This window comes from Triturus cristatus, chromosome 2_2 (genome assembly GCF_964204655.1).
Source record: "Triturus cristatus chromosome 2_2, aTriCri1.1, whole genome shotgun sequence".
In the NCBI taxonomy this organism is placed as follows: Eukaryota; Metazoa; Chordata; class Amphibia; order Caudata; family Salamandridae; genus Triturus; species Triturus cristatus.
Window position 1 is genome coordinate 73408879 of NC_140582.1, and position 23479 is coordinate 73432357.

At 46.0% G+C, this 23479-nt stretch overlaps 1 protein-coding gene across 1 annotated transcript in view; it reads left to right on the forward strand.

Moving 5' to 3' along the window:
* The window catches only part of LOC146861876 (alpha-2-macroglobulin-like), a 1085963-nt gene that overhangs the window by 122673 nt on the left and 939811 nt on the right, over positions 1-23479 (forward strand). The window contains exons 5-8 of the mRNA XM_085641046.1: positions 11103-11123; positions 11779-11947; positions 13847-13931; positions 16172-16292. Coding sequence (XP_085497172.1) covers positions 11103-11123; positions 11779-11947; positions 13847-13931; positions 16172-16292 — 396 coding nt within the window. The remainder of the gene's footprint in view (positions 1-11102; positions 11124-11778; positions 11948-13846; positions 13932-16171; positions 16293-23479) is intronic.

Genomic DNA, 23479 nt, shown 5'->3' on the forward strand with positions numbered 1-23479 from the left:
GGCATTTCAGCCGTCTTCAGCCAGGCTTGCTTGAATCCAGTGGCAAAGTGAGCAAGGGACTCACGTCTGAGCATACCCTGCCAACTTATGGCGAACAAAGCAAAAACCAAAGGAAATGATGGACGGAGTGTTGAACATAGCAAGCACTCACCCACAGTCAACTGATCTGGGTTTAATCCATCACGGTTCTTTAGCCCACTCTGCCACCCCAGTTCAGACATGGCCATATGCAAATCAGTCTGACCCTGTGCCTCATGGGAACAGTCCAGCCCGAACTGCCAAGCCATGTCTTCCCTGGACCGGAAACAAGCTTCCTAGGACCGGTTTCTGGCATTTCAGCTGTCTTCAGCCAGGCTTGCTTGAATCCAGTGGCAAAGTGAGCAAGGGACTCACGTCTGAGCATACCCTGCCAACTTATGGCGAACAAAGCAAAAACCAAAGGAAACGATGGACGGAGTGTTGAACATAGCAAGCACTCACCCACAGTCAACTGATCTGGGTTTAATCCATCACCGTTCTTTAGCCCACTCTGCCACCCCAGTTCAGACATGGCCATATGCAAATCAGTCTGACCCTGTGCCTCATGGGAACAGTCCAGCCCGAACTGCCAAGCCATGTCTTCCCTGGACCGGAAACAAGCTTCCTATGGCAGGTTTCTGGCATTTCAGCCGTCTTCAGCCAGGCTTGCTTGAATCCAGTGGCAAAGTGAGCAAGGGACTCACGTCTGAGCATACCCTGCCAACTTATGGCGAACAAGGCAAAAACCAAAGGAAATGATGGACGGAGTGTTGAACATTGCAAGCACTCACCCCCAGTCAACTGATCTGGGTTTAATCCATCACCGTTCTTTAGCCCACTCTGCCACCCCAGTTCAGACATGCTCATATGCAAATCAGTCTGACCCTGTGCCTCATGGGAACAGTCCAGCCCGAACTGCCAAGCCATGTCTTCCCTGGACCGGAAACAAGCTTCCTAGGACCGGTTTCTGGCATTTCAGCCGTCTTCAGCCAGGCTTGCTTGAATCCAGTGGCAAAGTAAGCAAGGGACACACATCTGAGCATACAGAGCCAACTTATGGCGAACAAAGCAAAAACCAGGGTATGCTCAGACGTGAGTATTATCCTTCTCCTACCTCGCCGCCAAGACATGGAACTCCCTCCCGACCCACCTCCGCCTGACCCAGGACCACCTCGCCTTCAGGAAGCAACTCAAGACCTGGCTGTTCGAGCAGTAGCGGACCCCCCTCCCCCAGCGCCTTGAGACCCTCTGGGTGAGTAGTGCGCTATATAAATGCTTTGATTGATTGATTGATTGATTGATTGAAAGGAAGAATTATTTAACAGGATGATATCAATGATAGTACCTGGCTGGCAAGGGACAGATTACTTTCAATCTTGATGTCCAGGCACTTTACATCCTTTTCTAGAGCATTTTAGGCGCCAGTAGAAAAGTCAGTTCAAATGTGCAATGGTCCATTACCAGTGATCACCTCCATTTTATCTACATTAAGCTTACGACGGTTCCCACCCACCCACTTCTCTCCTGAAGCCCTCATATATTATTGAAAATGTGGGTTGGATGATAAATTTCCATCCAAACAGACAAGCAATTGACTATCACTTCCATACATTGACACATTTAGGGTGAAGTAATTTTGCTAGAGAGGCCAGGCAGCTATTAAAAGGATGGGAAGATAGTGCAGAGACCTCAGAACACTCCCAGGGGATCCCTAGCTACCTGCACTGTTCATCAGCGGCAGCGGGCGCGTCCTCTTAGCAGATGTCCCCCTTCCTTCCTTCTCCTCGCCATCCACTTTTTGGGTTCTTGAAGACACGGAGCTCCCATATTCGTTGTTCATTTCCTTACGCTTCTGCTTCCATTTAAGCTCTCAGTCTCACTCCCATTCACGAGGGTTCATTTGCTAATTTGCCTACAGTTGGCATGTTAGAAATGCTACGCTCTTTTATGGTGTTACAGCATGCACCAATGACTTAAAACCACAACTTGCCTGGCGAAAGCGGCGATTTCTGCCTTATAATCTATCTTTGTCATGCGGAGCCGGTGTCGCCATTTCCGTTTCCGGCCCATTGTTTCCTACAGCGCTCCACCGCGAGAACCAGGGGCTAACACAGGCCCCCGCAGTCCCCGCAGTGCGGGTGGTGGTGGGGGGGGGCAAGCTCCAGGGCCGGAGGGGGCCCGCCCCTCTACTACGGTGCAGGGAGCCCCCCTCAATTTTCCTTACGCTACTGGCGAGAACACGGTCTCAGAAGGCAGCGGGGCTTACAGAAATCCTGGCCTTGGGTGTTTGGGACACTCTTCTGCCTACAGATATACCATACCCAGGGGCGGTAAAAGAGGAGAGCTGTATAACCTGTCCTCATTCTTTTCTAAGCTTAGTAGGCAATTATTCCGCTAATGAATAACTAAAAGGAAATTTGTTAATGTTTAGGCTAAATGTGGAATACTGTTAACATAACTCATATCAATCAGATTTTCAACCTTCTAGATGTCACATCACATCCTTTCGTTACCAATCAATAGAGTGAAATAGTGAAGTACTGGGTATTTTAGACCCAGCGGTGCAGGGGCACACACCCTATGACTTCTGGGTTCACCCTGTTCCAGACCTACAGAAACACAGAGTCTTCTGGGTGAAGTCAAAGAATCGTTTATTGGCTGCAGACCAATGACAGGTATCCTAGAAGTACAACAGTGTGTATGTTCTCAGGAGACTGCTGAAAATCATAGAAACGGACTTCATCTTAAATACGCTTTTCCTTGCCTCAAGCATACATTCCTAGGTTTTATGATACGGCAATATACAAGTGTACATTACAAAGAAAAGGCAGAGTCATGATGACCATCCCACATTCCAGTTCGGCCAGCCCACAATGATTTACACAGTAAGGTTCAGATCCCACATCGGATGTCAATAGACCCCCCAATAAACATGAGCATCTCCTGTTTTGGGAAACAAGTCATAAAGCAGGAACATGCAGGTGTGGAAGAGATTAGCCGGAGGATTGTGTAGAATGAAAGGGTTTTATGACGGGTCAAACCCTGATGCTAATCACAGGTGGACGGAGGAAGGGGAGCTCGTGAGACCGGTTTGACCTGGGGCAGCAGAGCCAGCTGCCCAGGTCACAGAGAAGTCAGAGGGAAAGCCCATGTACTGTGAGGCCCGTATTTACTCCATTATAGCCTATGTGAGGGCAATGACAAGATGGCCACTGCTTCCAAAATGGAACCCGCGTAGTGAAGCAGAATAACGTGTACACAGTGCATTCATAGCTAGAACGATATATAAAGCACTCGTACATGCCGCATTTACCATTTGCGGTTCGCTAATACCAAGATAGACAGGGGTAGGGCCCTGTCCCCTACGCGGTCCCGAATATTAAAGTACGACAGACCCTCCTTTTGCCCTTACATAGGCAATCACTATACTCATCTTAATCCGAGTCTAGGTCAATGTCCGCAAAGTCATGGAGATGTTGCTGTAGCATCATCCTATTACTTAGCTCGTCCCTCGATACAGGTTTCCTTACACATAAGGTAGCACAGAGGCCACATATCGCAGGAGCACACTGTATGCACAGACAGAACAGGAAAAGAATGGCTAAAATCATTCCAATGACCATCAGAACTTTCCAACCCCAGGCAGATATCAATTCCCAGAACCACCCCACCAGTGACCAATCTCCCTTATCCACGTGTATGGATTCAGATATTTTATGGAGTTTGGAGATGGCTTGATACACTGTTGGAGCATTATCTGGTATGAAAATGCAGCAACTGGATTGGATGACCTTGCATACCCCACCGCGGTCTGCAAGAATAATGTCTAGAACCATGCGGTTCTGCAGAGTCATAAGGCGATCCGCTTGGAGCTCAGCTGTCAGGTTACTAAGGGCACCAGCCGTTACATTGACAGTGGATTCAACCACACGTGTCAGCTGTCTCAGGTTCCTACTATTGACCATAGGTCCCCAAAACGGCAGGAAACCCAAGAAGAAGTCTCCCGCTTCCTGACCGGCAGTATCCTCCTTACTAATCACACCTCTCACAACTCTGGTCTTGTGATAGTCAGAGGCAGCAGTAAATGTCGGCGGTAGCAAGTTCGCAATATAACATGTGCCCGAGAAATCAGGGGGCAGCCATGTATATGCTCGGTCATTACAGATGAAATATGTGCCCTTGGCAGCCAAAAACGCAGGGGAAAACTGTGATGGGAAGGTGTACGTTTCAGTACAGTCACTTCTTCCCAGTTGAGCTCTAGGATTCTGACCATTACCCTGTAAGCAGAACCGACCCATGTGGGGTACGACCCAGATTGGAGATGAGATTTTTCGCTGTCTTTCACCCAGACTAATACTATACCCCGTCGCGTTCCATCCTACATAAGGCCTCAGCTCTTCTTTGGGAATGGATGAGTAGGCGTCGATATCCCTACTCATATCGGCAACTCCTTTCATCAAAGCCTTATTATTGGTGATAGGTCTGATGGAACGCGGTTGGCGAGGGGAGTATGTATCTAGAGCATAGAGAAACATGGTTTGGAATGCCCATGACGATCCATTGTAACTATACGGCAGCACCAGGTAGGGAATACCCTTGTTAATGGTATGTGGCATTAACCCACACGCCCAGCAATTGGTCGTATTCATTACCAGTTGGTGCTGGTGCAAGAGCTGGATAAACGAGTTATTTACGAACTCTGATCGTCTGGTCTGTTCGTGCTCAGGCAAAGGGTGAAAAGAGTGAGAGGAGGCAGTAGAAAGAGGTATAGGCTGTTGAGTGGGTGCAATGGGCTTTTGAGCGGAGAAAAAAACAAATCCTACAATAAACATTATTATGCTACACAGTGTAAAAAGGCACAAAAAGACAAAACATTTACTTTTTACAATTCTACACATCCTTGCGTTAAAGTTCATTTCCTCAATCGGTCTCTCCATCTTAAAAAACTCCATCCTCTACTCGGGCCGCTCGCGGTGGATGAGTTTCTTCTGCTAAGGAGTACGCCTGTCAGTCCAGGGAAACGCCCTAGACCAACCAGAACCGTCGACCTAGCGTCTTCGGCCTGTACCCCAAAGTCTTGGCACCGCGACCCTGCGGCAGAACCCGGATGGTGGTTCGAAAAACAAAAATCAAGAAAGTCCTTCAGATGGGAGAGCAAAAATGTCAAAAAGGAAATAGTAAGGAAATCTTTATTTGTCCATGGGCCTAGGTCTCAAATTATAGCGGAGACGGCCAGGTGCTGTTTGGTCTTGAAACAAAAGTTCAGGCTCAGTGGTGTCCAGTCGATTTGATGGTGGCACAGCTTCCTGCAGAATATTGTCACTCTCTTGGTCTGAAACTGTGTCTCTTATGCGTGCGTCACTGAATGGTACAAGACGAGGTACAGTGTTTGTCTCAGAGTCGGCGATACCCTCCTTGACCCACTGGTCATATGGCAGAGGCAAGGGGACTACTTTACAGTGGGTACCATGGATCCAGTGCTTCTTCCCTTTCACTCGCACAGCTGATCTTGTCGAAAGAAGAACAAGATGAGGGCCGATCCAGCGAGGCTCGTCGTTGCTCTTGCGCTGGAAATTTCGGACTAGCACCCACGTACCAGGGTTGATAGGGTGTCCAGGAGGTTCAGAAGCTTGGGGAAGAGTATCATGTACCTGTTGGTGCAAAACACGCAGTTTAACAGTCAAATCATACAGGTAATCGAGCAGTACTGGATGCTCTATCTCACTGAACTTCATGGGCCTCGGTACACCCCATACATTGGCCGGACGGCCAAAGACAACCTCGTAAGGGCTAAGTCCCACTCGTGAGTGTATGGTCATTCTGGTGGACAGGAGTGCTAGAGGCAGAGCGTCAGGCCACTTAAGACCGGTGCTCGCCTGGATTTTGGCCAGCTTGAGCTTTAAGGCTCCATTGTAGCGTTCTACTAATCCAGCTGATTGGGGGTGATTTGCAGCGTGGAACTTCTGCTTTATCCCTAGCCCTTCACATACATTCTTCATCACTTTACCCACAAACTCACTTCCGTTATCACACCACACCATTCTTGGCATCCCAAACCTTGGGAAAAACTCTTTCACAAGGGCTTTGGCTGTGGATAGGGCAGTGTTATCTTTCAGAGGATAAGCCTCTATCCATTTTGAGAAAGCACAAACAACCACCAGTACATATTTCAGGTTGTTGCATCTTTCCATGTGAATAAAGTCCAGCTGCAAAACTTCAAATGGACATGATGGGGGTGCAAAGTGACCAGCTGGAGTTGGGGTTCCCCTACCAGGGTTGTACTTCAAGCATACTATGCAATTCTTGACCACATTCTCTGCACACTTGGGAATCCCAGCATTCTGCCATACTGGAGCCAACAACTTGCATATACCTTTCGTACTGATATGTGCCATTCCATGTGCCATAGTAACCACTGGAAGCACATATGCATCAGGCAACAACCATCGCCTATGTTCTGTCAGATCAATCCAACAACCATTCTCATCCAACTTACCCATACTTTCTCTCCACTTGCTTAACTCTTCCTCTGTGGCTTCAGCTTGAAGCGACTTCACACTCTCTATTGTGTTCTCACACATTCCCACATCATTAACCCATCTTGCGGGGCCTGCAACATACATTCTAGTCTTCACATTCTGTGCTGTTTCTCTCGCGGTCTCATCAGCAAACGCATTCCCACATCCAACATCATCTGTGACTTTCCTGTGCGCACTGCATTTCATGATCGCAACTTGCAACGGTAGGGTCAGTGACTCAAGGAGATCATTCACCAACTTGCCATTCTGAATTTTAGCTCCATGCGACGTCAGGAACCCACGCTCCTTCCACAGTCGCCCAAAATTATGAGCCACGCCAAAGGCGTACTGGCTATCTGTGTATATATTCACTCTCATTCCTTCGGACAACGCACGTGCTCTCGTGAGGGCGATTAATTCTGCTGCTTGGGCCGAATTATGTGGCACTCGTGCAGTTTCCACGACCGTGTGCAAAGTCGTGATAGCATATGCAGCAGTCGTGTCACCATTAGGGAGCTTGAAACATGAACCATCTACCCATAAAGTGCCATCACACTCAGTCAGGGGAGTATCTTTTAGATCTACTCTCCCTTTCGTCTCTTCTTCTGTTCTGAACAGACAGTCATGTTGCTCAATCTCGTCTGAGTCTGCTTGAATTGGCAACAACGTGGCTGGATTCAGCATATTGCATCTCTTTATGTGTATGTGATTTGCTAACAGTGTAAGTTCATAACCTGATAATCGCGCACTAGTCAAGTGTTGTGTCTTGGTCCTATTTAATAATGTGTCTACAGCGTGTGGAACCATAACAATCAATGTGTTGTCCATTACCAAACCAGCAGATTGTCGGATAGACATTGCTGCAGCAGCTGTCGCTCTCAGACAGCTTGGCAATGCCCTCGCTACAGGGTCCAAGGTTGATGAGAAATATGCGCATGGGCGCGGTCTGTCGCCAAAAGGCTGCGTTAACACTGACAACGCACATCCATCTTTCTCGTGAACATACAATGTAAAAGGCTTACTGTAGTCGGGGGTACCCAACACAGGTGCTGAACATAATGCATTACGCAATTCCACAAAACTTTTCTGGCACTCTTCAGACCATGGGATAGGATTCGGTGTGTCTTTGCATGTTAAGGCTAACAAAGGTTTTGCCAATAAAGAAAAACTAGGGATCCAATGCCTACAGTATGAAGTGATGCCCAAGAAAGCACGCACTTCTCTCTGTGTTTTTGGCACACTCAACTGTGCAATGGCTTGAATTCTTTATGGGGTCAGTTTCCTTCCCTCCTTCGATAAGAGATGACCTAAGTAGGTCACCTCTTGTCGACAATATTGCAGCTTAGAGAGAGACACTTTGTGATGGAATGCGGATAAATGGCGCAACAGTGACAATGTGGCTTCTTTACAGATCTTCTCAGTATCCGCAGCGATCAGTAAATCGTCCACGTACTGAATCAGGATAGCGCCACTAGGTAAAACAAGTGCATCAAGCTGCGCTTTCAAAGCCTGACTATATATTGATGGACTCTCACAGTAGCCCTGGGGAGCGCGTTTGAAGCGGAAGCTTCGGCCTCCCAGACTAAAACCAAAAATGTCCCTGCTCTCTTCTGCAATTGGGATACTAAAGAAAGCATTCTTTAAATCAATCACTAAAAACCATGCAGCAGAGGCTGGAATCATCGTTAACAAGGCAGTTATATCAGGGACAACCGGAAACTGTGGCACAACAATCTTATTAACCTCTCTAAGATCAATCACAAATCTGTAAACAGGTGGCTGTGAAGGGTCCGTTCGTTTTAAGACAGGTAAAATCGGGCTATTGCAAACGTTGCCTCTTGTCTCTTCAATCACACCTTTATTAATCAAGTCGCTGACAATGTCTAACAATGCTTTCTGCCCTTCATTAGAGATCTTGTACTGGGGAATACGTGGCAGTCTGACATTAGCCTTTAAAGTCACCACATATGGCGGTATCTCCAAGAGGCCCACATCAGTGGGACCAGTAGCCCAAAGGGCATCCGGAAGGGATGACAATTCAGGTGGCATTGTATTTTTAGACAAGTACATCGGGGAAATCACTGTCCTGCCTAATGTAAGTTGTACTCCTGAAGGAGAACAATACAGTGTAGCATGCAATCTTTTCAACAAATCTAATCCCAGCAAATTCTCACCACAACCTGTTGTCAGAATCAGGGGTGCTTTCAGCTCGCAAGGTCCAACAGAAAGTGACATGGGACTGGAAATCGGGTTCCTAACCGGGGCGCCAGAAAAACCTACTGAAACATTTATATCGCCAGACAAAGGTGCGCCAGGGAGTTTTGAATGCATGATTGAACTCTTTGCAGCACCAGTGTCTAGCAGAAAAGGCTCCGTTACATTTGCTGTAGTCACCTCAACATACGGTCCACTCTGATCCACTGGCACTGAAACAACTCCCTCTCTCTGTCTACGGCTGTCCTAGTAATCATTATTTTCTGCATCACCGTCCTCTGCATAATAATCATTATTATAATACTGGGCCGTATTACTAATCGCGTTAGCTTGCTGATCAAAGCTATTGATGGTACTTTGAGGCGGTAGAGGACGCGCGTTCTGGGGAACACTTCCACGCCCTCTGCCTCTAGGAGCTTGCTGACCACCCCTTCCTCTGGCGCCATACATATTGCCGTTACGCTGCATCAATTTAGGGCAACTGTATTTAAAATGACCTTCCTCTTTACAGTATGAACATTGGTTGGGACCTACAGGGACACGTGGTTGGTAATACCCGTTCATTTGCTGGTTGTTCTGAAACTGTTGGGGTTGGTGATAGACACCTTGGGGTTGCCTATAATTATTCTGACCTCCACGTGGCGGATAGGCCTGCTGTAAAAGGACCTTTGTCTTTAGTTCCTTCGTTTTCTTTTCTGTTCTATCTTTCTCGTCTTTATCTCTATTTTCATAATACTGTGCAGTAGCCAGTATTTGCGCTGAAGAAGAAACAGCCCAAGAACTTTCTGAATCTTTTAACTTTTTACACAGGTCAGGAAGTAAATTCTGCACAAACTTATCCACAAACAACCGTTGGCCACCCTCAGTACTCATATCCTGCCCACTGTGGTCAATAAACGTTTCTTCAAACCTAGTAAAGAAGTCTGACACTGTCTCATCTTTCTTCTGCTTGCATGCAGATAACTTGTCCCAATTTACGCGCATCGCAGGCATTATTGTCTTCATATACGTAATGATTCTACCAGGCAGTTCAGCTACTAAAGGTTCTGGTTTCGCGCCACCCGTTTGTCTAGCATCAGCAGCAACAATGTTAGCCCATGTATCCCCTAGTTCTGCATTGTGATCTACATTACGAATTGACCCCCATAGGGGCTGTGGAACAACATTACCAAACAACATGTCTATGTCGGCCAGATTCATAATGCATGACCCTGCCGTCTGTGACAACTCTTTATAATAACCTGCTGGGTTCTTACGGGGATCAGGCAAGGACTGCTTAAGCGCTAACACCTCAGAGCGCTTCCATGGAACATGCACCCAAACACGCTGGAAATGCGCTGCCACAGCGGGGTTACCACCGGCAGCTGCAACCGCTTCCTTCCATACCGGAGGAACTTCTCTCATAGGGTATTGTCGCGCTTTTACCTTTTTCCCCACAAGGACATCTTGTTCAAACAATGATTGTTGGCAATCATCATTCCTAAAGGACAATACAACCGCAACTGCTTTATCTACTCCACGGTCCACAATTATACCAGTTCCAAAATCGAACCTCACTCTACACAATTCCTGCGGGTTCGGATTTTTACCACTATCCTCCAATTCTTCACAGAGAATTTCGCACATTTTCTCAAACACATATCTCTGTTTTGGGGCATCCCATTGATGGAAAACGTTGACAACTGATTCCACATCATACAGTGAAGGAAAAACAATCCATCTACGCGCCATGTTATCTATTACCTTTTTCTCGTCAGGGTTAGGCAATTGGCTGCGCAACTGCTTACGCTGTAAACCAGGAGTCGCACCAGATGACTCAAAGAGAGGAGACATTAATGTAGTAACCACATTAGCTAAGCGCTGTCGCGCTGAAGGAGAAGCTGAGGCGAGAACAGGGGGAAAAACAGAGGGAAGAAAAGAGGATGTAGAGACAGGTACTGGAGTGGTGGAAGGAAGAGTGTTAGGGGAGGCAGTTGCTGAATTAGGCAAAATCGCAGGAAGTGCGGGGGCAGTTGGATAGATGCCGTTATCAATCAATGACCAGTATGGGATTCCTTTTTCACCACACTATAAGCGACTGCTTTTGAAATAGAACTTCAATAACCTTACCTATATTTTAAAAACCCCAGTGTTCCGATTCTCAAAGCTCCTTCTGCAAGACATTTTTGTCTTACTCTTGGATTAGATTTGGCCAACTTGTGAGTTTCTAGCAGTAAGACATTCGCACACAACGCTTTGTGAATCAGGCACGACATGCTGCTTTGCAGTTTGTGTTGCATTGCAAATATATGTCGATATACAGCACAACTGTACAAAGCTAGTAATGGTTTCCCTTTTCTCTCTGTTTTCCAGTTCCCGCAGATTTACATTGAGGTGAGTACTGCGTGTGCTGAAAGCTAAATTACTTTAACAATTTCTAATCAGAATACCACAACAGCATCTGTGTTTTATTTGTGACCTCCTGCTATGCTTATTGCAAATGGCCTAATGTGCCCTGGAGTGGGAGCAAGTTGACATTCTCACTATGGTAAAGGGTGGTCAAGAGGCCCCAGCACTAACGGCATCTTCATACAGGGCTTGTAATAGACGTCAGAAAAGATTTGAAGCACTGAATATGCTTTGTAGGAAAGAAAAGTCAATTTAACAAAGAGGCCATTAATTGCATGTGCATGAAGACCAACCTGCACTTTCACAGTAGGGAGACTGGTCGTTCCAAAGCCTTCCACACTCATGGAACCTGAACTCTGCCTTCAGAAAAACTGCTGATGGTACCTTCATGGCTGTGGCAGTGTTGCAGAATCCGTACTAATGCTACTAAAGTAATTGCAGATTCCTGCTCCAAAGCAAAAGTGCAGCTTCTAGTGCTGTCAAGCTAGACCTTGTCAGGGATGACACACATTTGAGAAACTCCATTGATTTTATGAGTGATGTCGCCCTCAGCAGTGTGCCGTGCTCAAAGGGATTAAGCAAGTAGAGAGGGGGAGCAATTGCTTATCATAATAATTGAGGTGATTCTGTCTTGTTCCAGGACCCACAGCGCAACCATGTCTATCAATGGCAGCAAGTGACGACAGGAGGGGGCATCACTCAGCTCTCCTTTCCTTTGTCAACTGAACCTATGAAGGGATCATACAAAGTAAGCGTGACGCGGGTCGGCGCCGAAAGAGAGGATCATTCATTTGAAGTGCAGGAGTACGGTAAGGAGCACTGTTCAATGCAGCTTTATGCCAACATCATGGCGGCATCGTCAATAGAGAAGGGTTACAGTATACTAAAGCCAGATCTGAAGGTCATGGTCCATGCTGCATAATGCTATAGGAAGAGGTTCCAAAACCGAGGCAAGTGGCTTATAATGGCTGGTATAAGCCTCTTGCTCCAACTTCCTAATGTTTGTCTTTCTGTATCTTCCCTTTTAATTTAGAACAGTCTAACCTTAGTGCATGGAAGGTCCTAATAGCCTTATGGCCCTTCTGCCTCGGTCTATACCTGTTGTTAAAGGCCCTCACCCTGCGGCTCGGGCCTATAACTCGGGTTCGGGTCCTTTGACTACTGGTAAAGTGGGCTATAAGGCTATATTTTACCTCGGTGTGGCATTAAATGGTTAGAACCTACAAGGGCTTATGTCGGGTGCAAATATACAAGAAACATGAACGCATCTCTGTAAATATTAGGCTCAAGTAAAACTAGCGAAGGCAGTCGCAAAAGGTATACACAGAATCATGAGAGGGATCAATCCTAGGAAAGTAAGACAGGAGCACACAATCCTGAGGCACAGGCATCTCAGAAAAGATGAGTTTGGAGACTTTTTCTGAAGGCTGCTATTGACCAGTAATAGGGAGCTAGCCGGTGGGTCTCGTGTTGGCTATTGAATACAGTTGAACACTGGAGTTCAAAGATAAGGCTTCAGATTTAAAGAACATACTATTGTACACCAAATAATGCTCATTTGCCTAATTTCCTGGACAGCTGGAAAAACTGCTCTGTGCTCACTTGCAATTTGAAATTGCTGTCTCTTTCTCTTGAAAGCCATGTGGGTAAAGCACATCAATGCGGGATTCAGTCAAATGTCTTTAATTCTGATAGTAGCCCAGCAACCAGTTCCAATATTTTTGGGAAGCTTGGGTTTCAGCTGGTAAGCACGCTCAATTGAAGGCATTGGCTTTAGTACTTAGTCAAAGCAAGTGGCAAAGTGATTACACAGCAGCTAGACTACCCTCAGAACAAAATACCAAGGGGCAGATCTATGTTGGAGTTGCGCCACTTTTACGCCGCCGTTGCGTCACTTTTGTGACGCAGCGGCGGGGTAAACCGTGCGCCACGTTGCACCCTATTTACATCGTGACGCATCTATGGAGATGCGTCACGGTGTAAAGCCCTGCGCCACATGTAACCTGCGTCAGGTTTCATGTGGGCGTTTCCACGCAGGGGGGGCGTTCGTTCGCTGGAACGCCCCTGAAAAGTGACTCAGTGAAATCTATAAGATTTTACTGAGTCACTTTCCCAACGCTGATGCGTCAAAACCCTGCGCCTGCTTGAAGCAGGCGTAAGGCTTGACACACCATGTTAGGTATGGGGTAGGATGGAACAGTGCTGAAGTTGCGTCGCGCTTGCGACACAACCTCAGCACTGCGCCAACCTAACGCCGGCAGATACGTCACGCATCTGCTTGTCCTTGCGCCACGATGCACCGCATTGTAAATGCGGCGCATCTGCGGTGGCGCAAGGGCAAACTTGCGTGACGCATCTTCCCTGGCGCATCCATGCTGATTTGCAGGGATGCGCCAGGGAACATAAATCTGCCCCCAAGTATTACTTAAGCAATATTGTCCGGGTGAGAGGGGGGCACTGCCAGGTAGCTATTGACTGGGATCGACATAAGAGGCATAAGGCATTTTATATCATACGCAAAACACTGTTTCAGAAGCGGGCTGGCATTACAAGATAATGAGCAGGCTCATCAATACATAGGCATGGGTTTAGCATGACTCACATCTGCATGTCCCTTTTCTTCAGAATCAAAGAAGGCAGGGCCTTATCTGCCCGACAAACTGCCCCCGATGTTATTCGCCATTAACACGACTCCTTTCATTTTCCAGTTCTGCCAAAGTTTGAGGTTTTCGTGAAGGTGCCCCAAAAGATCACCATAATGGAGACAGAACTGAATGTGAAAGTCTGTGCACTGTGAGTATAAAATGGAGAAACCTGAGTATAATGAATCAGGAAAATTTAAGAAACTAAAAGATAAACAGGGTTACTTACCATACATGAAAAAAGTGAGTGAGGGATGTAAAGACCAGAATGGAAAACAAGAAAATGGAGTGTGTAAGAATAACAAGCATGAGTATACAGGCGCAAGAAACTGGTTTCTTCCGACTTGGTCTGTTTTTGCACCAATCATCTTTGATGGTCTTACTCGAGGTCTTTTAATCGTTAACACCTAGAGACCTGGTATATTGTCTGGTTGTACCTTATCTTAAAACTGAAAAAGGATATATTTAAAACGTTATAATGCAAATAAACCAAACTTCGGATAAAAACTGGACAAATCATAGTACCACACTCTTGCACTTAGTATATTGCTAATAGCATAGAGTGAGCTCAGCACAATCTCTTAAAGAGGGCTCCGGTTTCATGTTACTTATATTTTTTACATTTCCATCTGTATTGTCTGCAGCATTTCTATAGCACTTTCATTTACATTTGCCAATATTGATTTTTTGTGCAATTGTTGGTATTTATCATTAGTTTTTTCTTTGCTCTTGAAAAAAAAAGGTGCAACTAGTGTGTTTTCTCGTGCATTTAACCTACTAATGTACACTCACACTTGCATACCTTTTATGTTTTAATGGCATAAGTAGCCATATACACTACAAAAGAACACTCCTCTAAAACCTTTAGCTTTGCATTACCAGCAATTGTGTCTTTTTGCAGCTACCTTAGCTGAATTAGGCAATCTCATCCCCCTTTTTGAACTCTTCATGCTGCCAGCCCGTCAGTCTGCACAGCTATTGTTTTATCAGCCATGATCGCCTCATTTAAATCTTGGTAGGGGGTCGCCATCCTCCATGGTGACAGGGTAAATTACTCCGCAGCCATGATGGAAGTGCCCCTTGCCAGATTTAGAAATGTACACTAGCCCAGCGGACCTTTCTTGCATTGACAGGAACTGTCGTCACCGCAGTTCCTGTCAATGCATTGTAAGTTTGACGGACGGCTCTGTCAGTATGACTAAGCTGTAGATCAAACTTACAACATTTGTTGTTGTTTTGAAAATGAAAATCCTAAAGCAGAATTTTCTTTTTGAAAGTAAAAAAACACAATGCCCCCTGCCCACAGGAGTTTCCTTCCATGGCAAGGGCAGCATTGTGTACTTTACAATGCTCCTCAATGCCAGGTTTTTCCTGTCGTGAGAGGCATTCAAAAACAACTGTCTGTCGCCCATCTAAATTAGGCAGGGGACATATAGTCAAACCTCCGATGGCCCTACTTCAGAGATGGAGTACTCTCTGCCATCGTCAAACTATGGTTTGCCTGAATTTAAATCGGGCTGGCGGACCACCATGTTGGTGGGGAGGGAACTCCGCTGTCGTTGCAACAGAGTTCACTCTTTTGCCCAGATGAAGCCCCTAGTGTTTCACAGGCTGTAGCACTTTGTGCATAGTTAGAATCAACTGAATTATTTTCCGTCTCTAATCCCTATTCAGCTCACAAATCTGCATTACATAAGGCCTTGTTCCAACAATATTCAGATCAGTCTGCAATCAACAAAGTTGTTAGGAGTTTCTAACCCATTGAGCAATGGAAAAAGATCTTCGAAATGCCTGACCACATTCTTAGGTACCCAAACTGTGTTGCAAATGTTGCACCTATTGTTCCAGCAGAAACATTCATAAGGTTAGTAAAGAAGGACAGGTGTGAATGATAGCTAAATCAAGAGCTAAATGTACCATCCGTCAACCTAAAATGTAATTTATGTGCCTAGGAAACACCCTCATTGACAAGCTCCTGCAAGATCTGAAACTTTCCAAGTAGGCAAAATAGTAAGCCAGAACGCTCACACCCATTGTACGCCAGGCCTCCAACATGACTACTATCAGCTGTCTCAGCAGGTTTGAACGTTCCCTTTTCCACACATGTTCCTACTGTAGCTAGCAGGCAAACAAACACAAGATTGCATTACTAAATCGTTTCTTATAGCCATTGCCAGCATTGAGCTACAAAACCCTTCTTCTACCTAGAAGTTACACTTGGTCCCTCACGCCGTTACTTCCTCTCTTCCTTTCCTCTTTCTGTCCCTCTGCTCTATTTCACACAACCTACTTTACCGCCATTTTCCACATGCACGCTCTCATCTCTGGCCTTTTTTCCACAATCTTCTCTTTTCTTACTCAAGTTCACTGTTGCCTTGTCTCCTCTGAAAGGTACACATATGGGAAGCCTGTTGCAGGGACGATAAGCGTTGATGTCTGTAGACGGTTTTCAGATGGCTATTACAGTTGCGGTCCTGATTCTAAGGGGATTTGTGAGACCTTCACAAGGATGGTAAGTAAGAATGTTATTAATAGTGCAAAATCCTCACCCCAGCATGTAACAAGAATGAGTAGTAGGCATGCATGAAAGGTTGGGTATCCTTGCCAAGGGGAACAGTGCATGAGCCAAAATAAAATGGGTCGGTGTTCATAGTTACATCTATGGCTCCCACACATAGAATATTCTGTGACTCTAATCCTGGGATACAGGTGTGCATATTCCTACATGGTGTCCCAACTCTAAGGACTCGGTATCCTTAGAATCTTTTGGGGTTTTTGCTGTGGAAAATCATGAGATTTTTAGTTTATAAATGTATTCTGTTGCCCAACTATTTAGATTTGGCATCCATGTAATCTTTGGGTTTTGGTTGTGCAAAATCTTGGGAAGTCGGTGAATACATAATTATTTTGAATGTCAAAGGAGAATTTGGTGCGCGTAGAAATGATCACAACTTTAACAGATACGCCTGAGAGGGGAGAACGTTCACTCAAATGTTTTCAAATGATGCATCAAGTTCTTTGATATGGTTTCTTTACTTCATTTTCATTCTCTCATGACGAGTCAACTGAATCCCACATTTGTAACATGGATTTGTAAATTTTAGTAGGAGCAAATAGATAGTCTCTGTCTTGATTAGACACTGAGCCAATGCTCTGCTAATTGGCATGTGCTTTCAGACAGTCAGCCTTGTTGTAATTTCTTTCTAGCCATACGTGTCACTGAAATCATTTCCATGTCAGTCAAAGAAAAGAGTACTCGCCCAGTGACTAGATCATCCAAATGGAGAACAAATGGCGTATGGGTAGTCAGTGCATGACTTATTCACCCCCGTAGGGTAAGTGGCCTAGCACAGATGCAGTGTGTACTAATCCTACAACCGAAAATAGGCCCCTCTGTCCTCCAGGTAGGTGGTATAAGTACACCTGTCTGACCCTTGCTGCCACTCCACCTACTGAATTAAAGATAGCTATGCCATGCCCCTAGGTAGGGAAGTAGTAAGGCTTGATGATCTGAGTTAAGAATCAAGTGACTCTTTCCTAAATATATATATAGATTTTGTGCATCTCCGTTAAATAAATAACATCTTGCCTTATTCCTGGGATTCGTGGTGTCTCTGTTCGCCAAGTTGGAGGTTCAGCGTCATCGAGGTTGTAGAATATATATATATATATCAGCGTTTCGGGGGAATTGCGGGGGGGATCTTGCTAAATAAAGCATCTATGCTTTAAGAAACATTGTCCCTGGATTTTGCTTCGAGTGCTCTTCGCTTTACACGTTTTTACGTGTTGGTTGTTTCATATATATATATATATATTCACTGAAAAAACCATAGGTTTCACACATGTTATAGTTAGCGGAAATTTTACTGATAAAAAACCAATGAAATTCCCCCGTTATAGTTAGTGCAGGCAACTATAACTCACGCGACCGCAATCCTCTGCTGATGCTAATACCGTATTTAGACACTTATTTGCCCATGTCTTCTTCCATAAATTTTTAGCTATACATATATTACAAATATTTTTTTTTCATAAAGACACATATGTCATCAGCAGAAGATTGCGGTCGCGTGAGTTATAGTTGCCTGCACTAACTATAACGGGGGAATTTCATTGGTTTTTTATCAGTAAAATTTCCGCTAACTATAACATGTGTAAAACCTATGGTTTTTTCAGTGAATTTGCAAGGTTTTTTAAATGCTAATTCCTAACTATAACGTGTGTGAAACCTATGGTTTTTTCAGTGAATTTGTACGGTTTTTTAAATGCTAAGTTACTTTACGCCATTCGTGGCGTGCGCGCCCACTTAACGCAGTTCGTTCCGTGCGCGCACGGTGCGCTTCGCGCACCGTGCGCGCACAGTGAGCACGCGGTGCGCTTTGCGCACCGCGCGCCCACTTTACGCAGTTAGTGCCGTGCACGCACGGTGGGCACGCGGTGCGCTACGCGCACCGCGTGCCCACGTTACGCTAGATGGGCCATGTACGCACGATGCGCTTCGCGCACCGTGCGCACATGGACGACATATGATGCACTTCGTTTTGAAAGGTAATATTTAAATTTTTCACACCTCTTATAAGCCATGCACAAATGGTGACCTTCGGGCACCTTTTGCACACGGGGTTGGGAAGAGTGTGGATAATTTTTTTTTTTAATATTTTTTTACCGTACGCGTACGGTAAGCGTATTCGGCGAAATTAGCGAAAAAATAAAAATTCCGTTTTTGGCCTTGGGGGATCTTTGGGGACTCCCTCAACATGGCTAGGTGTTTTGGAGCTGTCCAAACAGCCCCTTTACATGTTTTTGTGCTTTGTATTTTAATCCACACTCTCAGTGCGAGAGAGAAAATGGCGGCCGCCGCTTCCTGGTTTCGGCCGATTCGAATGTTTACTAAGATCTAAGAGCCAATCAGAATCGCGCTCGCGCACGCCACCGTACGCGTACGGTAAGCGTACCGTAAGCGCACCGTAAGCTGGCTCAGATATATATATTGATTTAAAGGCTATTTTCTCAGAATCTACTGAACAGATTTACACCAAACCTACAAAAGGCACTTCCTTGACCTGAGGACTACCTCTCTGCCAAATTTCTAGTAATTCTGTTCAGCCGTTCGGGCTGTAGCTGTGTCTAAAGGTCCTATGGAAAAATGCATGGGAAAAACGCGTTCTGGGACCCCCCTTTTATCTCAGCCCCCGCTTGACGAATCCCCCCGAGACTTTCAGGGTAGGAGCGGAGCGTAGCGCCCCACCTATTTTGAAAAATTCGCAAGGATTCGTCGACCGGCGCCAAAGTTATTCAAAATAGAATGTTGCGGATTTCCTATGGAAACGTGGTCCTAACTATAACTACCTACTGGCGACCGCCAGTAGGTAATATATATATATATATATATATATATATATATATATATATTACCTACTGGCGGTCGCCAGTAGGTAGTTATAGTTAGGACCCTGTTTCCATAGGAAAACCGCAACATTCTATTTGGAATAACTTTGGCGCCGGTCGACGAATCCTCGCGAAATTTTCAAAATAGGTGGGGCGCTACGCTCCGCTCCTACCCTGAACGTCTCGGGGGGATTCGTCAAGCGGGGGCTGAGAAAAAAGGGGGGTCCCAAAACGCGTTTTTCCCATGCATTTTTCCATAGGACCTTTAGACACAGCTACAGCCCGAACGGCTGAACAGAGTTACTTGAAATTTGGCAGAGAGATAGTCCTCTGGTCAAGGAAGTGCCTTTTGTAGGTCTGGTGTAAATCTGTTCAGTAGTTCCTGAGAAAATAGCATTTAAATCAATATATATATCTGTGGCAGCTTACGGTGCGCTTACCGTGCGCTTACGGTAAGCTTACCGTACGCGTGCGGTGCCGTGCGCAAGCGCGAATCTGATTGGCTGTTAGATCTTAGTAAACATTCGAATCGGTCGAAACCAGGAAGCGGCGGCTGCCATTTTCTCTCTCGCACTCTGAGGGGGGGTTGCAAAACAAAGGCCAAAAACATGTAAAGGGGCTGTTTAGACAGCTCCTAAGCACCTAGCCATGAAGAAGGAGTCCTCAAAGATCCCCCAAGGCCAAAAAGGCAATTTTATTTTTTTTGAAAATTTCGCCGATTACGCTTACCGTACGCGTACGGTAAAAAAAAATTAAAAAAAAAAAATTATCCACACTCTCCCCACCCCATGTGCAAATGGTGCCTGAAGGGCACCATTTGTGCACGGCATATATTTATAAATGAAAATATAAAAGATTACCTTTCACAACGAAGCGCATAATATGTCCTCCATGTGCGCACGTTGCGCGAAGCGCATCGTGCGTACATGGCCCATCTAGCGTAACGTGGGCACGCGGTGCGCGTAGCGCACCGCGTGCCCACCGTGCGTGAACGGCACTAACTGCGTAAAGTGGGCGCGCGGTGCGCGAAGCGCACCGCGTGCTCACTGTGCGCGCACGGTGCGCGAAGCGCACCTTGCGCGCACGGAACAAACTGCGTTAAGTGGGCGCGCACGCCACGAATGGCGTAAAGTAACTTAGCATTTAAAAAAACGTACAAATTCACTGAAAAAACCATAGGTTTCACACACGTTATAGTTAGGAATTAGCATTTAAAAAACCTTGCAAATTCAGTGAAAAAACCATAGGTTTCACACATGTTATAGTTAGCTGGACATTTTACTGATAAAAAACCATTGAAATTCCCCCGTTATAGTTAGTGCAGGCAACTATAACTCACGCGACCGCAATCCTCTGCTGATGACATATGTGTCTTTATGAAAAAAAAATATTTGTAATATATGTATAGCTAAAATTTAATGGAAGAAGACATGGGCAAATAAGTGTCTAAATACAGTATTAGCATCAGCAGAGGATTGCGGTCGCGTGAGTTATAGTTGCCTGCTCTAAGTATAACGGGGGAATTTCAATGGTTTTTTATCAGTAAAATGTCCAGCTAACTATAACATGTGTGAAACCTATGGTTTTTTCACTGAATTTGCAAGGTTTTTTAAATGCTAATTCCTAACTATAACGTGTGTCAAACCTATGGTTTTTTCAGTGAATATATATATATATATATCCAAACAAAACCTCCTTCTCACGTCGAAGGAGGCACACCGACACTGGTTAGGTTCCAATTCACGTAGTTTTTAATTGTGAAACAACACGAAGGTAAGAGGCTCCCAAATCCCAACGTTTCTGTTCTGGGCGAGCCTTGATCACGGGAGGTAGTCTCTGATTTCAAAAGGGCCCACGTGGTTTCCCTTCTTATTTAAGTGGGCCGTATTCTCATGCAGAGTGCGCACGGGGAAAGATTTCAGCATCTTACAGGTGAATTGCGCCGTCGTTTCAATTGTGTGAATGACATTCTTCGCAACCACTTCTTTTAATAACAGTTTCCCTGAGCACAAAATACCTGGTAAGTCTCAAACACAGTTCGTTTTTTCAATTTCACCATTACTTGTGGGAAGTCACTCCAACCTGCAATAACGGACAAACTCCTTCTGCTCCCAACTCGCCAACACACTGCGAAAACATTCCCAGAGGGCGTGCAGGTCAGGCTCCAACACTAAAATCCATCTGAAGAAGTGGTTGCGCAGCATGTCATTCACACAATTGAAACGACGGCGCAATTCACCTGTAATATGCTACGTGTATTGGAACCTAACCAGTGTCGGTGTGCCTCCTTTGATGTGAGAAGGAGGTTTTGTTTGGATATTTATCAGAAGCCTCGCACTGTTGGCACCGACCGCCCTTCAAGGTCCAGGCTTGTTTTGCGGGGCAATTTAGATGGATATATATATATATATACTGCACAGAGGTCCTTTCCAAACATCCACCAGGAAAGAAAACGAGCCACACCAGTCTTGCAGAAAATAGTGTAAAGTTTATTTACACCAACAAAAAAGACGCGTTTCGGCTGACAAGCAGCCTTGGTCACATGTATATACATATATATAAGTTCATCTCTAAAACAAATGCGATATAATCTTAGCAATGTCATTCAATGAGCAGTAGACTCTGTTTGTCCTTTCCGCCCTCTCCTATCAATACTGCCCCGCAAATTTGAGGTTCCTAAGCAGGCCCTCGACTCTGACCAATCCTCCGGTGCCAGGCCTTCTACTTTAGAGCACTAAACCAACACATGAATACGCTTCATGGTCTCAGGAGATAGAATCAAAAATTGCTTTGAAGAGATGCTTTTCAAATCAGGGGCGACTTTGCACCTTTTAACTGTACATTGGGGCACCATTTGTGATTAGGTCTGTATGCATTTCATCGTCTTGCCAGGAAAAAGGCCAATGGAACAGAGGCAAGACACGACACAGTGTAAGCACAAATGACATTCATAAGATTTTACATTTTCTATAGACATTCCCCAGTGGCGTAGCGAAACTTGAGGGGGCCCCCCTGCAAAGTACATGGAGCTCAGGGCACCCTCCCCCCCGGACGTAACACAGGCCCCCACAGCCCACATGTTGGGGGGGGCACGCTCCAGGGGCCCCCTCACTTACTTCATCATGATGATGAATTGTATCGTGCGCGGCGCGCTGTGCGCACAATACTGTTATAAATTAAATGGTGCGGTGCGCAAAGCATGCATGCCTGGGCCCCTGCCGGGCCTCAGAAGCTAATCGCTCATGGTGCATGCGCAGAGGCTTGCCCCTGTCTGAATTAAACAACTGCTGCTGCACACGCGCGGGCCCCGGCCGGGGCCTCTGAGGCTCTTAATAAATGGTGCCCGGCCCCCCCTGTAGCCTTGCTGCACAGCATTTACAATGTGCAGCACGGCATTAAATGCAAAAGAAAGGAAAATCTATGACTTAACCCACCATCATTTTGTAGGCAAAAAGCATGAGCTAGCCTACAAAATGATGCCAGCGCTTTAATATTTTCATTTTGTTTGCCGATAGGGGATAAACAAAAAGAAAAGTAAACTGCCCTGAGGCTGTTAATAAATGGTGCCCGACCCCGACAGGGGCCCCTGGGGCTCTTAATGGTGCGTGGCCCCGCCCCAGCCGGGGCCTCTGAGGCTCTTTAGATTAAATGGTGGGTGACTGGGTCTGCGCGTTCTTCAGGGTGGGTCAGGGCTGGTGATCATTCAATGCCTGGCCTGATTTGAATTTGTCCTGACATGCGCATTGAGCGCGCGCAATTAAAAGTACGCGTGAGACTGACTGAGGTGTGGCATCCCAAGAAGACCAGTCACCCAGCCACGCTCCTACAGGACTGTCCGAAGTCCGTCACCGGCCATAATTTAAATTGTTATTACTAGCTTAAATTAAGTTATTACTATCCCCCTGGCCCCTGCCGCCTGCCTGGCTACCCTTGCCCTGGGCCCTGCCATCTGCCCGTCCCGCTCGCTCCTAACACTGAAGCTGCTGGCCAGGCCCAGCTGTCAGGTCAGGTGAGTCTGCGTCCGAGGCCGAGCAGGAGTGTCCGTGGGTGGTGGCGAGGACCGTCGGAGACGGAGTCTCAAGTGGGTGGCAGGCGGTAATCAGGTAATGTGGATTGAAATTCAGGGTGGGCATCACTGGTGGGGCCCGGTAGGTGAGTGCATTGTGAGAGTGCAGTGAGAGTCCCTGCGCAGGTTGTATAGGATTCATGTACTTGCAGTGAGCTGATAAAATGTGGGATAAACAATGCATTCCTCTGCAGTGTGAAAATGGTGTTAGTGATTACAACAAGAGGTAGAGCGTTAACGCGGGG